Below are 14314 nucleotides of genomic sequence, written 5' to 3' on the forward strand. Positions count from 1 at the left end.
GAACTGGATCTAGCCATCATTGCCACCTCTTGCCCTCTCCTTTTTTACCAGTTATGCCCCTCACGTCATGAAGGGTCCTGATACGAAACATTGTCTATCCATTTCCCTCCATAGATGCTGCCTGAACCCCTGATATTCCTCTTTGTTGACCAATAAATGGTTAATGCAGGTCAGACATCACTTGAATAAGATGGTACAGCTGCCCAAAGCACACAAATCCTTAGAGTCAGTGGGCCAGGCAGCATCTCTGGAGGAAAGGAATAGGTGACGTTTTGGGTCAAAACCCTTCAGGATAGGCGACTTGAAATGTCACCTATCCTTTTCTCCAGAGATCCTGCCTGACCCGCTGAGTTACTCCAGCATTTGGTGTCTATGGTGCAAACCATATGGTGCATCTGCAGCTCTTTCCTTCATCCTGTTTAGAGCACTGTACCACATTGATATTTCAATAAGCCTAGCCTATATCCCTTCTTAGTCCTTTCTCCCCACCCCACCATCTTTAATTCCTGCGCCTTGTAGGTAGCGGAGTGCGTGGTCCCCTCAGGGCAAGGAACGGTTCAACGTGGTCATGGTAGCTGTGATTCTCAAACTCTCTTTCAATGAAGTATGCATTGCCTATTTTTGATTTAGATGCCAAATACAAACTATGCATGTCTTGCTAATGTATAAAGGATTGACATTCTAGATTATATTTAATTTTGTATGCTGGTAATAGATCTATTTTATACTGAGAATCTGTCACAAATTAAATAAACACATTTCAATCTAGCCTCGAGTATTTGAATCATTCTCTCCAGCTGAACCAGGGAGGGAATCTTCTAGTAGAATTTGGATCATCCGTTGCGATGGGGTGGGTCTAGATACAACTAAAATGAACATGGACGTTGGTTTCAGACACTTCCCTCTTCAATGCATCGGAAAAATACATCATGGACAGATCTTACAATTATCAATTTATTTTAAACAATCGAAAACAATCTCATTTTGACAAATACGTTTTCACAAGATTTCAAGGTCAAACGAGAGCCACATTGCCAGCAAGGAATACAATCCAGGAGGATTATGCCAGCCTTTAACCATTGGCCTTGTAGCTAATTAGCAGCAGAAGAGAAATGGAAATAAGAGATGGAGAAACAGACAAACTGAGTAAACTGAAGGTTCTTTGCATTGGCTACATCCTCCAGGCACCACTTACAGTGAATGAATAAACAATATAAATATGTAGAAAATGCTTTGTAGCCAAGGAAAGATACTCGAGTCCTCGCCCACTGCCAGCTGAACAACATTACACTTGGCTATTCAACATGGGCTATCCAGATAGCACAAGCAGACAGGATATCTGGAGAGAAGGGAATGTATCATAGCCCGATCCTTAACTTGTCCTATGCCCAATGTCCCCTAGAAATCTTGGCATGTTTTTTCCCGCTCTTTGATCGAAGGGCACTGAGACTCCTTGTAGCCCAACACTCCATGCTCCCCTCACCACTGTTCTGGCAGCGATCAGCTCTCACTGGAATGATTGAGGAGCTGGCTGGTAAATGGGTACAAACACCACACCAATGCTATCACACCAAGCCTGGACACTACATCTTCCACATCCTTGCCTGCGCAATTTAATAAAATGTCAACAAAAGAATGACTTCCATTTAAATAAATGCCTTTACAAAATAAAATTTCATTAAAAAAAATATTTTGTTCTGGAAGAACACAATGAAAAATCCATCAAGTTTCCACAATACAGATTATGGAGACAACAGAAATCGGCATAAAGACATTCGGGGTGGACTTCACCCCGAGGATAGGGTTTGCCAGATTAAAGTTTGCTACCTCTTAATCCAGCTGTAGAAGGCCTCTACACAGATGTTCAGCTCCAGGCCCTGGGGTGAAATCTAGATCTGGTGTGCGGCTCATCATTCTGGGCAAGTTGGCTCTAGTTTCTAACCACAAATACGCAGCCCAAAACTCAATTTGACTTTGACGAATCTCACATGGACAAAAACTAGTGTGTTGGACAACTTGAGGTATGTTGAACCCTGCATGTAATGTTTGAGAACCTGCAATATTTACCTTGCATAATAAAATATATCCTTGTATACATGCTCCAATATCACAGGGTGCTGTATATAAAGGCTACAATGTCACAGGGTGTTGTATATCAATGTTCCAATTTCACAGGGTGTTGTATATAAAGGCTACAATATCAAGACAGTGCATAAAACAGGTCAAGACTGAATCTCTGGGCACCAACAATCCTCAACTCAAGTATATATAGTTTCAAAACAGACATATAAAATGGTTCTTTGACTTCTGGTGGCAGAGTTGGGTGAGATAAAGTTGTGATCACTGACCCATCAAGACCAGCAATCAAACCTTCATTTCCAACGTTGGATTTTTTTTTTATTGGCAATCTTGAAATTCTCTTTGCAAAAACCCGCAAATCTCATTTGACAGTCATAATTAAATCAAGAAGAATGTAATAATAAACTAGCTCTCTGCAAATATTTTTGATGTAAAATTGTTAATGTAGATTTTAAAGGCATTTTGGAGGACACTGACAAAGATTTACATTTGGCTCGTTGTGGCATCTCAAGTAATATGTCAATATACATTTATGTTTTTAGATATCAAAACTGCAAAAAAACAAACTGCTGTCGGTTTGTATTCAATCTTCAATATACAATATTAACAATGACCCACATGTTGGCTTCAGACCCCATTGAGTGTGAGCTTTGACGAGGGCCTGTGAGTGGGCTGGGGCTGTGGTCCTTGTATTCTGCCAGTCCAGGCCACACCTCATCAGCATCTTACGCAAGCAGTTCGGATCTAGTTGGAGAGTCCATCACCGATGGTCATGCTGGGGCAATGTTCTCCCAGGATCCCAGAAAATGAAACCCAGGACTGGCGTGAAAATTTACCCAAAGCCTTCACCCGTACACCTATGGGGGGGATAAAAACATTTTTGTTGTAAACACATTTTGGAAAGATAGAGAGGATAATGTAATAAATATTCGTGGTACAAAGCATTTGGACTAATTTCTAGAGAAAACCCATTGAAAACAGGATGGCTGTGTTAACGGCAAATGCAGTGTGGATCCCACTGGATGATGCAGTGGCCTCTGGCCCATCGCCACACCACACCTCCAGTGACTAATGTTCAGTCTTGACCTCTGCTGCCGTTTGTGTGTGGAATTCACACATTCTCCCTGTGACCACATGGGTTTCCTTCCACAACCCAAAGACTGCACATCGGTAGATTAAAGGGCCTGTATAAACCAGGGATGGCTTCCATGAACCACTGGTTCTGCTGGCTTGGCAGTCACAGTACCCATCCTCCACCACAATGAAGTGTTCAAACGGCTCACGTCTGAGATTTATAATAGACAATAGGTGCAGGAGTAGGCCATTCGGCCCTTCGAGCCAGCTCAATGTGATCAAGGCTGATCATCCCCAATCAGTACCCCATTCCTGCCTTCTCCCCATATCCCCTGACTCCGCTATCTTTAAGAGCCCTATCTAGCTCTCTTGAAAGCATCCAGAGAACCTGCCTCCACCACCCTCTGAGGCAGAGAATTCCACAGACTCACAACTCTCTGTGTGAATTTATGGAGAGAAAAGGAAAGTGATCAGAGCCACTCTACTCTGAATATTATGCACCTCATTTAGTTATTACAAAACCCCTTTGTCTAGGTCTCTCATCTGATATCAAACGAATTACAATTTGATGATTCTCCGTTTCTAATGCTGGACACCAGGTGGCAGCAGAGGACCAGGTTAGCCTAGATTGCACAGGTGTAGTGCTCCTTCCTGCCTTCCGCCCTTAAAGCACACACTACCACCTTATGGAAGGCTGCAGGTAAGATTCAAAGAGCGGGGGGGGGGGGGGGGGGGAGTGGAGTGGGGGCAGGAGGGAGTGGAGTGGGGGTGGGAGGGAGTGGAGTGGGGGCGGGGAGAAGAAGAGTGAAGAATGAGGGAGAGATTTGGGCTGAAAAAGGGGAGCGGTTGGAGAAAGAAAGGAGAGTAATGAAGGAGAAATGAAGTGGTCTAGAGAGGGGTTGATGGGAGGAGGAGGAGGAGGGGAATGCCGACAGGTGTGCTGTGAGGGCCCAGAAGGCTTGGCCCCACACCTGTCCACACACACCCCACACCTGTCCACACACACCCCACACCTGTCCACACACCTGGCCACGCACCTGTCCACACACCTGGCCACGCACCTGGCCCCGCACCTGGCCCCGCACCTGGCCCCGCACCTGGCCCCGCACCTGGCCCCGCACCTGGCCCCGCACCTGGCCCCGCACCTGTCCACACACCTGGCCCCGCACCTGTCCACACACCTGGCCCCGCACCTGTCCACACACCTGGCCCCGCACCTGTCCCCACACCTGTCCCCACACCTGTCCCCGCACCTGTCCCCGCACCTGTCTCCCACACCTGTCCCCGCACCTGTCTCCCACACCTGTCCCCGCACCTGTCCCCACACCTGTCCCCACACCTGTCCCCACACCTGTCCCCGCACCTGTCCCCACACCTGTCCCCACACCTGGCCCCGCACCTGTCCACACACCTGGCCCCGCACCTGTCCACGCACCTGTCCACACACCTGTCCACACACCTGTCCACACACCTGGCCCCACACCTGTCCACACACACCTGTCCACACACCTGTCCACACACCTGGCCCCACCCACACCTGTCCACATACTTACATGCATGGCATTATAGACCCAGTCGAGTAGAGAAGTCACATCAGTGTAAACTCCGGGCCGGCCCGCGCGTGCACACCCACTGCCCCAGCTCACGATACCAATTAGTTGCCAATACTGGTGCCGGTAGACCAACGGGCCGCCACTGTCTCCCTGGAAAGAAAAGATCAGCAAATTCACCAGGTTAATGAGAACCGTGTACAATACTAAACATGGATCAAGGAACAGGAGGCGGCCATTCGCTCCCTTGAGGCTATCTATCCCAGTCTGTTAACAATCTACATGTACTTCTCAATACCCTTGCCCAATGACATTATAGCTCTGTCTTAAATACTCATGTCCCCTTCTCACCAGCTTTCATAAGCCCCTCCCCAGCTCCTTCCATCCCCAGACCAACTTTACTCATCTGGGACTTTGATCTTTTCCATTACATGCCCCTCCCATGTGCAAGGTGTTGGTGAAGACACACTGTCTGTTGGATTGTAGATGTACTGCCCACCCACACAGTGACCCATTCTGCAACACACAACACCAAGATCACAAGGTGGATTTCAGTCACCAGGTTCTTATCTATTTAGATTTACATTGGCGAGAATGTCCATCCCTCTGGACCGTAGGTAGTCTACTCATCTGATCTGCCGTCAGTGTTGAATGGATGTGCTGCCTACCAGACTCAAGTTATGACATGAAATAGTCTCAACATTGTCTAATTCAGACTTGATATGTGGCCAACATTTACAGCACATCCATTGTTCCCAGGGAAGTGGTGACACAACTCGGCCAACCTTGTTGGGGCACTTGAGTCGGCAACTGCCAAGATAGTTGAATACCTGCCTGAACAGGTAGCTTCAGCTAGATGACAGACAAAAACATAATGACAAATATCTTTCCCTAAAGAATATTAATGAAGCAGTTGCATTAGTAAAACTACCAAACAATCTCAAAATCCATTATATAATCTTGGTGGCCAACATCACCAGATACATCTATTTAAACTCGTGATGAGATTTTTTGGGATATTAACCAATGAATGTGCGTATCATAGCCAGCACCATAATGGACAAATACCCCCTTGTAGGGTACGAATGGGCTCGATCCAAAACATCACCCATCCTTTTTCTCCAGAGATACTGCCTGACCGCTGAGTTACTCCAGCACTTTGTGTCCATCTCTTGTATCAACCAGCATCTGCAGTTCTTTGTTTCTACATAATGGCTTTTACATTGTTTTCCCAAGTCCTTAATTGCAGTCTTGCATTTTCTTCCTTTCTAAAAAGCATCTTTGGCTATCTCAGAACCTCATTTCCAAAACAGACATTCTATGCCAAGTTCTATCTCCAAAAGATATTACCAGGCAGACAGAAGAAACTATTCAGACACCAGGGAACTTTGAGTCAATGACCCACAAAGATGATGTTGAGAATGGGCACATATACTGTTGAAGCCCTGTGCAAACTGCTAATGGAACACACCAGCTCACAAGCTACTGCCCGTCCTCTCTTGTCAAGTAACTCCTTCCTGAGGGAGGCAGTCCATGGCCTCGTACGCCACTTCAGAAGCACGTTAAGCTCAGTTACAGGAGATTGACTAAACTGATGGCCTCACTCAAAAAGTACATTTTAGCGTAGAGTCAGCAGGACAAAGTAGTGGGAAGTGGTTCTTTACATACACAATGGGCTGAAAGAAAAGTGGGTATGACTGTCAGTGAAGTCTGCATTTTTATATATATAAAATATATATATATATCCAGCAAGGTAGCATTTCACCCTCTCACTTTCTCACCCCCCTTTCGATCAATCCCTGCCATAAAAATATCGACAGACTGAGAAAACAAGTCCCAAAGACTAACTTATGTAAAATATGTGGTTATCAAGTTAACTTTCTGATCGAGAATCTGCTGCTTTTTGGTAAGAGGGAAAAGCAGTTTGTGAACTGGTTGAGAAATAACGGCCAAATGCTCAGGGATGACCCGTCAACCTTTAAAATCACAAAGAGGTTTGATAGGGAAACAAAGGAGTCCATGCTGGATTGGGTGGGGGTACAAATGTAGAATAAGGGGCCAGGAAGAGATAGACAATAGACAATAGTTGCAGGAGTAGGCCATTCGGCCCTTCGAGCTTACTTCAGGCTTGGTTTTGGTTATTTCCACTGTTTTGGGCTTTTTCGTTTAGGGAACTTTTTTCAGTTTGTTTATTATATTATCTATTGAGAACTGCGTTTACAAATCTGAAGGAGGGTTCGATTTCTTCTCTCCAGAGATGCAGCCTGTTCTGCTGTGTTACTCCAGCATTTTGTGTCTACCTTCGATTTAAACCAGCATCTGCAGTTCTTTCCTACACAAGGTGTTTACAATTCTGTTGTGCTGATGCTTGTAAGAGTTTAATTGTTCTGTTTTGGTGCATATGACAATAAAATACTCTTGACTCTCTACTGATTCTCCAAGAAGGAGTTGGGAAACAAAGGGCAAGGGTGGAAGGCGATTGGAGACCATAAATAGCTTCTCTGTTGAGAAATTAATGCAAGCCCTTCACATTGGGACGTGGCCATGGACCACTTGGAGATATGTACTTCACTGGTAATGACATAACATTGCTCCATTGTATGTCGAGTTCAATCAACTGTTTAAACGGTTTAGTTAGATGACAGATCTCTGCTTTCATACACAAGTTCATATTAGGAACTAGAACAAGTAACATAGCCCAAACTGGCTGTACATTTAATCAGATCACGATGATACCGATTGTCAAACATATGGTAACCTTCCTTCCCAAGTATCTGACAACCTCCATCTTAAAATATTCAACGTCAGAGGAAGAGAATTCCATCAGGGAGAGCGTGCAAACCCCACACAGGCAGCACCCATAGTCAGAATCGAACCTGGGGTCTCTGGTGTTGTCAGGCAGCAGGTTTACCCGCTGTGCCACTCTGCTGCCCTAATCCTGTGAAAGATCTCAGAAATGCTTCAAATGCACATGGGAATCAGGTGTTAACTCATGTGACACACGTACCTGACATGCATCCACTGCACCCGCCAGGTAACCTGCACACAGCATTTGCTTCGTGATCCTTCCAGAGTAAAACGCCCTCTGATTGCAGACAGGACGCTTAATTACTGTGACATTGGCCTGCTGCAGCATGATGGACACTTCACCTTTGTATAAAAATAAAAACACAAGGTCAGAGCAGGAACCGCGCCCGGGTACACCATCCATCCAAGACAAGAACTCCATTATATCCACGTATTGTCTTTCTGCTGACTCACTACAAAAGCTTTTCACTCTACCTCGCTACACGTGACAATAAACTCAACGCAACTCAGACAACTCCTGGTGACACAGGGAGGCTGCACTGTGCACTCAGGTCGAGGTGCTGACCAATGCACCCTCTCCCCTGGGAAGAACTGAGATGTTCCATTGTGGCTTTGAGCCTGCTCAAGCATAGCACATCACACAGGCCACATCACCTGGCCTCATCATAATGCTATTTATATGCTTCAAAATCACCTCATTTGCCATTAGGAATTTTTGAAAAGGGCATGAAGATATGATAATAAAGTCGATATTCTTCCATACGTGTCACCTTGTGAGATTTGGCCCAGAGCCAGTGACACGGAATGACCAGGTTATCATGACATGCCCAATTATCATGGCATTCTTGGTGTTTAACAACTCAGGAAGGAATGGAAATCTATCCAAGTCATTTCAGACGCTCAAGTTGACTGCGCTGTAAGGCGGAGCGGAAATGCTTCTTAGCCGCCACCTTCCTGTAAGTGACCAACGTTGACTTTATGCACAAATAACTAACTATAGTCTAATTAATGCAGAAATGACTTTGCTTTTACTCAGAAGTCACTGCAGTTTGTGTCCTCTATTCGTGAAATAGTCATTAAATAGTGAATTAACTGTGTTGCACAAAGGTCTAGTAAATCCTAAATACCATGAAATAGTGTTTGAGAGCGGTAGCAACAAGTATCCTGATACATGACACACGCTACACAATGCATACGTGACACATAGTGTATACTACATGCTACACACTGCATACATGACACATAGTGTATACTACATGCTACACACTGCATACATGACACATAGTGTATACTACATGCTACACACTGCATCATTACTGTATTTGCCACAGACATGCTATTGAAGATTTTCTCGATTGCATTTCCTACAATCCATTGAGGAAAGGTTGCCATTGTAAGTTCTATTTTTATTCATTACCTCCATATCGTTTAAGCTTTATGTGTAAAATATGTAAAAGGAAATAACTGGAAATTATTGGAGAGCTAAAATGTTTCACAACAATGTAGACTGTTCAACTCGTCAAGTCTTGTTTGTTGTCAAAACAATCCCATCAACGTCAGTCCCCCCACTTACATCTATTCTCCATCATATGTCAAAGAAATTAATCTCACTCTGCCACCACCCACCCACACAGGGACAATTTACAGTGGGCAACTCATTGACTATCAGTGTAGCTTTGGGAAGTCACAGGAAGAATCTGCAGAATCTACATGGACTACACTGGTGGTCAGGGTGGCCAGCGTTACATCATTGTTTTTGTATTCAAGTTATTTTTAGTATTCAGGTTACTTTTACCCCTGCCTCAGTCAACAATAACCAGTCTATGTATAATTACCATATTCTTTCCTGTAACCCCAGCCTGTGACCCATGGTTTCGCCGTCTGAATGGGCATGTCATAGTTGGGTAAACAAACTGGACGGATGAAATCTGGGGAAAGAAATGATAAGAATGATATAGAAGAAGAAATTGTGTTCACAGCAAAATAAATGGCAGTGAAGCCCAGACAAACATCATCTTGTTCAACAGCGGTGACATGTTGGGCAATGTCTGACAGAGATTGCAAATTGATATTACATATCCCAAAACATTGAAGTGGCCAGTTTGAAAGTAGTCATCTTTTTGGGGAAAAGGTAAAACTCTTTCACTCTGTTCCTTCCTCTTTCATACATAGCAGCAGAATGTTCAAATTGTTCCTTTACTTGAAATGCTAAATTGGTGTCATTGACGCTTTCAGCTGCCTCCTTAAACTGTTAAACCCTCAACCAGGTTGTGGTTCAGTAGCTCTGTAATTAGATGTGTCCACTCTTGGTCTGGGGAACCATGACCTGATGGATGTTGTAACTAGGCAACGGTCAACTGCACGGTGGGCCAGTGAGAGTATGTGTGGATCCACTCCCTGCCCATTGAGTGTGGCTCGGATCAAACGCTAGTTGCCACAAATGGGGCGGCATGTTGGCGTAGCGGTAGAGTTGCTGCCTTACGGGCCAGAGACCCGGGTTTGATCCTGACTTTGGGTCCTATCTGTTCGGAGTTTGTACGTTCTCTCTGTGACCTGCTGGGTTTTCTCCAGGTGTTCTGGTTTCCTCCCACACTCCAAACACATACGGGTTTGTAGGCCAATTGGCTTCGGTAAAATTGTAAATTGTCCCTGGTGTAGGTGTGCGGGGATCGCCGGTCGGCATGGACTGGGTGGGCCGAATGGCCTGTTTACATGCTGTATCTCCAAAGCTCAATAATGGCTGGGATAACGTGAATGATTTGGACCATTATACTATTCAACTGACAACTAACGCACACAATCCCACAGAAGGTAGATGCTTACTACACCAAGAACCCCCCCACCCCCACCCCCAAAGTTGATCAAGACTTACAAAATTCTTAAGGGGTTGGACAGGCTAGATGCAGGAAGATTGCTCCCGATGTTGGGGAAGTCCAGGACAAGGGGTCACAGCTTAAGGATAAGGGGGAAATCCTTTAAAACCGAGATGAGAAGAAATGTTTTCACACAGAGAGTGGTGAATCTCTGGAACTCTCTGCCACAGAGGGTAGTCGAGGCCAGTTTATTGGCTATATTTAAGAGGGAGTTAGATGTGGCCCTTGTGGCTAAGGGGATCAGAGGGTATGGAGAGAAGGCAGGTACGGGATACTGAGTTGGATGATCAGCCATGATCATATTGAATGGCGGTGCAGGCTCGAAGGGCCGAATGGCCTACTCCTGCACCTAATTTCTATGTTTCTAACTATTGGCAGCAAGATAAACATTGTGGAAAGATAGCATGAATTTGGTTGTGCATGGGGAAGGGTTCCCTGGAGAAGGGCAACACTCGCTTGATAGAGGTTAAGAGTGCAGATGTTCATATGGTCCATTGTTAATGCAGCCCACGCCTCACCTGTGTAGGGCAGAGATGATCTCACTTTCACCAGCGCAATGTCAAAGTCACTGGTCACCGGGTCATAATTCCCGTTTGTGATGATTTTCTTGACAGAATAGGTTTCCCCTCCAGAGTACAGGGTCTCACTTCCAGCAAACACCTTCCAGTTTGCTATCTGCTGATATTCTCTGCAACAAACAACAGCCATCAACAAATAGTCCCAAAACACAGCACTTGTGACACCAGCCCTTCAGCAAATTGAAGGACTTGCCCGTATATAGACATTGGTCAATAGTGTGGCTAAGAATGGGCTTAAATTTGGATCTATCAGTTCTTTTTCAGGGAGTGTTTACAAGTGCAACACACCAGACAGTCCTTTTGGCCCATCTCCATGCTAACCACCGAGTAACTCTCTATACCAGGAGCATTAAACAGCATGGCCCATTACCATGGCATCTAAATACTTCAGGGGAAAGTATCTCACTCCCAACCCCATCTCATCTCCGCCTGAATCATGTGGACCTCAATGAGGGCAGACCCCAGCTATCTCTGCTCCAGAAAAACCCAACACACCCTATCCAATGTCTTCTCATAGCTGAAGCAACCCATTCCTGGCATCATCCCCTGTAATCAACACAATACTTCAGTGAGATCTAACTAATGTTTTGTGAAGTTCCTCCATAAACTACCCTGTCCGTACACGGCCATCCCAGCTAATGAAGGCAAGTATCCCACATGCTGCTGAACCCCCCTCTCCCCCCTGGGTTTAGACATGTACTCTGTAGCCCATGTTGTGCTTGCACTAGAGGAGTTCACAGAGACACAGTGACTAACATTGTGTTGAACACTATTCAGCCTATGATGTGTACAATGAAGCTTTTCACAAGTACAACAGGTGGTGCGGAGATAAGTAACCAGCGTGCAGAATAGTGTTCCAGCATCAGAGTGTTAGTGGGTTTTTGTATCAAAAATAGAATTTATTTAATTTCAACACGAATAACCAAAACCGTGGTGACGTTCCCACCACCATGTTACGTAATCATCAAACAACTATGTTACAAACATTCTAATAACTACTATACAGCCCCGGTAAAGGGGCAAGCCTCTGGCTCGGGCAGAGCCCCCTTCCGCCTGGCGCTGTGACTCGCGAATGGCCAGCTTGGCCAGGCCTAGGAGCAACCCAACCAGGACATCTTCGGCCCTGCCCACTCCCTAGATCCCGTCACCAGTCCTGCGGTCACTGACAGCAGAACCACTCCTCCCCTTGCAGACCCTAGGTGGAGTGGCGATGCTCCTTGCCCTCCGGACCAGTGTTACAGTGTTAGAGTGTTACAGTGCTACTTGTTACAACGATAGATTGTTACAGTGTTAAGCATTACAGTGTTACACTGTCAGAGTGCTACAGATTGTTGGAGCTACGCACATGTTAAAGGTGCAAGGACAGCAGTGAAGTAGATCAAGGGCGAGAGAACGTTCTTCACCTACAATGGTCTAATAGCAGCTTTACTCCATTTGTAACCGAGCTGTAGAATGAATGTTGGAAGAGTGCAGAGGCTATGGGCTGCAGGCGAGGGGAGTGTAGTGGAGTGCGTACTTACTCTGGGAAGCAGTGTGCGGCAGTGATCACCCACTTGGAGTTTATGATGCTGCCTCCACACAGATGCTGGTTCTTGTACTGGAGGCTGACCTGCCACGGCCATTCGTCAATGTCGGCATCAGTCCCTCCCACAATACGTTCACTCGCACTCCGCTCACACTCTGAAACCACCCATGTAGGGACATATCAGAATCCAAACCAAGCAGCAACTCATCAGATACATACACAGAGATTATAGATTTGAATTTAAATCATTTGAATAAATAGAAATTTGAATGAGAATACATTTTTTTAGTCAAGTATGTACACATACAAGGAATTTGCCTTGGTGCTCTGCTCACAAGTAACAACACGATATACAGTAGACAATTAAAAATAAAACATTATAATTTTAACATGTAAAGAATGAAATAAAATACCAGAGCACAAGGAGGCTACAGACTTTTAGCTGTTGAGTAGAGCTATTTATGTCTGGCTGTGGCGGCTTTGACAGTCCGGAGTCGCCTTCCAGAGGGAAGTGATTCAAAGAGTTTGTGGCCAGGGTGAGAGGGGTCAGAGATGATCTTGCCCGCTCGCTTCCTGGCCCTTGCAGTGTACAGTTCATCAGTGGAGGGAAGGTTGCAGCCAATAACCTTCTCTGCTGATCGAATATGCAAACTGCAGGGGGTCCAGTTGTGATATTTTTCAGGTGGGCCAGCACAAGCCTTTCAAGGGTTTTCATGATTACAGAGGTCAGTGCGACAGGCCTATAGTCATTAAGACCAGTAATCCTTGGCTTTTTGGGTACGGGAACAATAGTGGAGACTTTGAAGCAGGCAGAGACAGTACAGGTTTGCAGTGGCCGATTGAAAATGTCTGTGTAGACCGGTGCCAGTTGTTTGGCACAGAGCTTGAGGGTAGAGGAGGAAACATTGTCCGGTCATGGAGATTTCCAGCTTTTCTGTCTCCTGAATAGTTTTTCCACCTCCTCAATTGCTATTGTTAGTGATGGAGAAGTGATGTTGGGCAGCAAGGAGGAGGTGGGTAGTGGACGAGGGCTCAGTCTTTGCAAACTGGAGTCAGGCTGTAAGTGGGTGTGAAGTGGTGATTGGGGAGGGTTATGTTTCTGTCTATGCATTACTCTGTTAATGGGGATGAATGAGGGGGGGGGGGGGGTTGGGGTGGGGGGGGGGGGGGAGAGATAGCAGAAACATATCAAATTGGCTTCTTTATCCATTTCAAATGTACCTTATAGCTCATTACATTTTACAGCTCATCCATGTTTCTATATTAACTTTACCACACACATCACGGCTACTTGACAAAGTCAGAATCAGACGATCATCACCTGATGCTTCATTAACAGGAATTACGAATACTAAAATCTGTTTTGGACGAGACTATTTACACGTGTAGCCCAGCCTTAAAGTCAACCTAGCCCAAGGGCCTCAGCAAACTGCTCTAAACATCCACTTCCTCCTTTGTTCCAAAGAGTTTTATCAACAAGATGGAGTGCTGAGAAATCACTTGCCATAGCTCTGTTCACCATCAAGATGGACAAAGTGGCAAGTGTACGGGTCCAAGTCCAAGTCACAATCTATACCCATCCTGAAGTGGGGAGATTGCTTCTTCAGCACCGGGTCGGATTCCAAACTCCATGCTTTACAGGAGGGGGAGTGGACCTCGACCATGTGGACTATGCCCCCCAACCTGTCAGGGGGAATTAGCGATGGGCTAGAGGTGCTCGCATTTCCAAGACCATCATTTGCCCATGCCATGAAACAGTTGCAGATGAGAGGCTGAGAAACTGAGCGAGGATTTCTCAATGAGCAGAAAAAATCTGTCAGTAAGCAG

At 45.6% G+C, this 14314-nt stretch overlaps 1 protein-coding gene across 5 annotated transcripts in view; it reads right to left on the minus strand.

The window, feature by feature from the left end:
- Positions 1 to 14314, minus strand: part of LOC116991365 (transmembrane protease serine 4-like) — a 61686-nt gene that overhangs the window by 15996 nt on the left and 31376 nt on the right. For 4 of the 5 annotated variants that reach the window (XM_033049958.1, XM_033049954.1, XM_033049956.1 and 1 more), the window contains exons 8-13: positions 12483 to 12642; positions 10903 to 11072; positions 9347 to 9439; positions 7711 to 7853; positions 4707 to 4856; positions 941 to 2936 (exon numbers count right to left, since the gene is read on the minus strand). In XM_033049958.1, coding sequence (XP_032905849.1) covers positions 2925 to 2936; positions 4707 to 4856; positions 7711 to 7853; positions 9347 to 9439; positions 10903 to 11072; positions 12483 to 12642 — 728 coding nt within the window. In that variant the 3' untranslated portion in view covers positions 941 to 2924. Of the gene's footprint in view, positions 1 to 940; positions 2937 to 4706; positions 4857 to 7710; positions 7854 to 9346; positions 9440 to 10902; positions 11073 to 12482; positions 12643 to 14314 lie in introns of those variants that run through there. The other variant, XR_004416771.1, reaches the window with a different exon arrangement.

Source organism: Amblyraja radiata, chromosome 33 (assembly GCF_010909765.2).
Source record: "Amblyraja radiata isolate CabotCenter1 chromosome 33, sAmbRad1.1.pri, whole genome shotgun sequence".
NCBI classification, from domain to species: Eukaryota; Metazoa; Chordata; class Chondrichthyes; order Rajiformes; family Rajidae; genus Amblyraja; species Amblyraja radiata.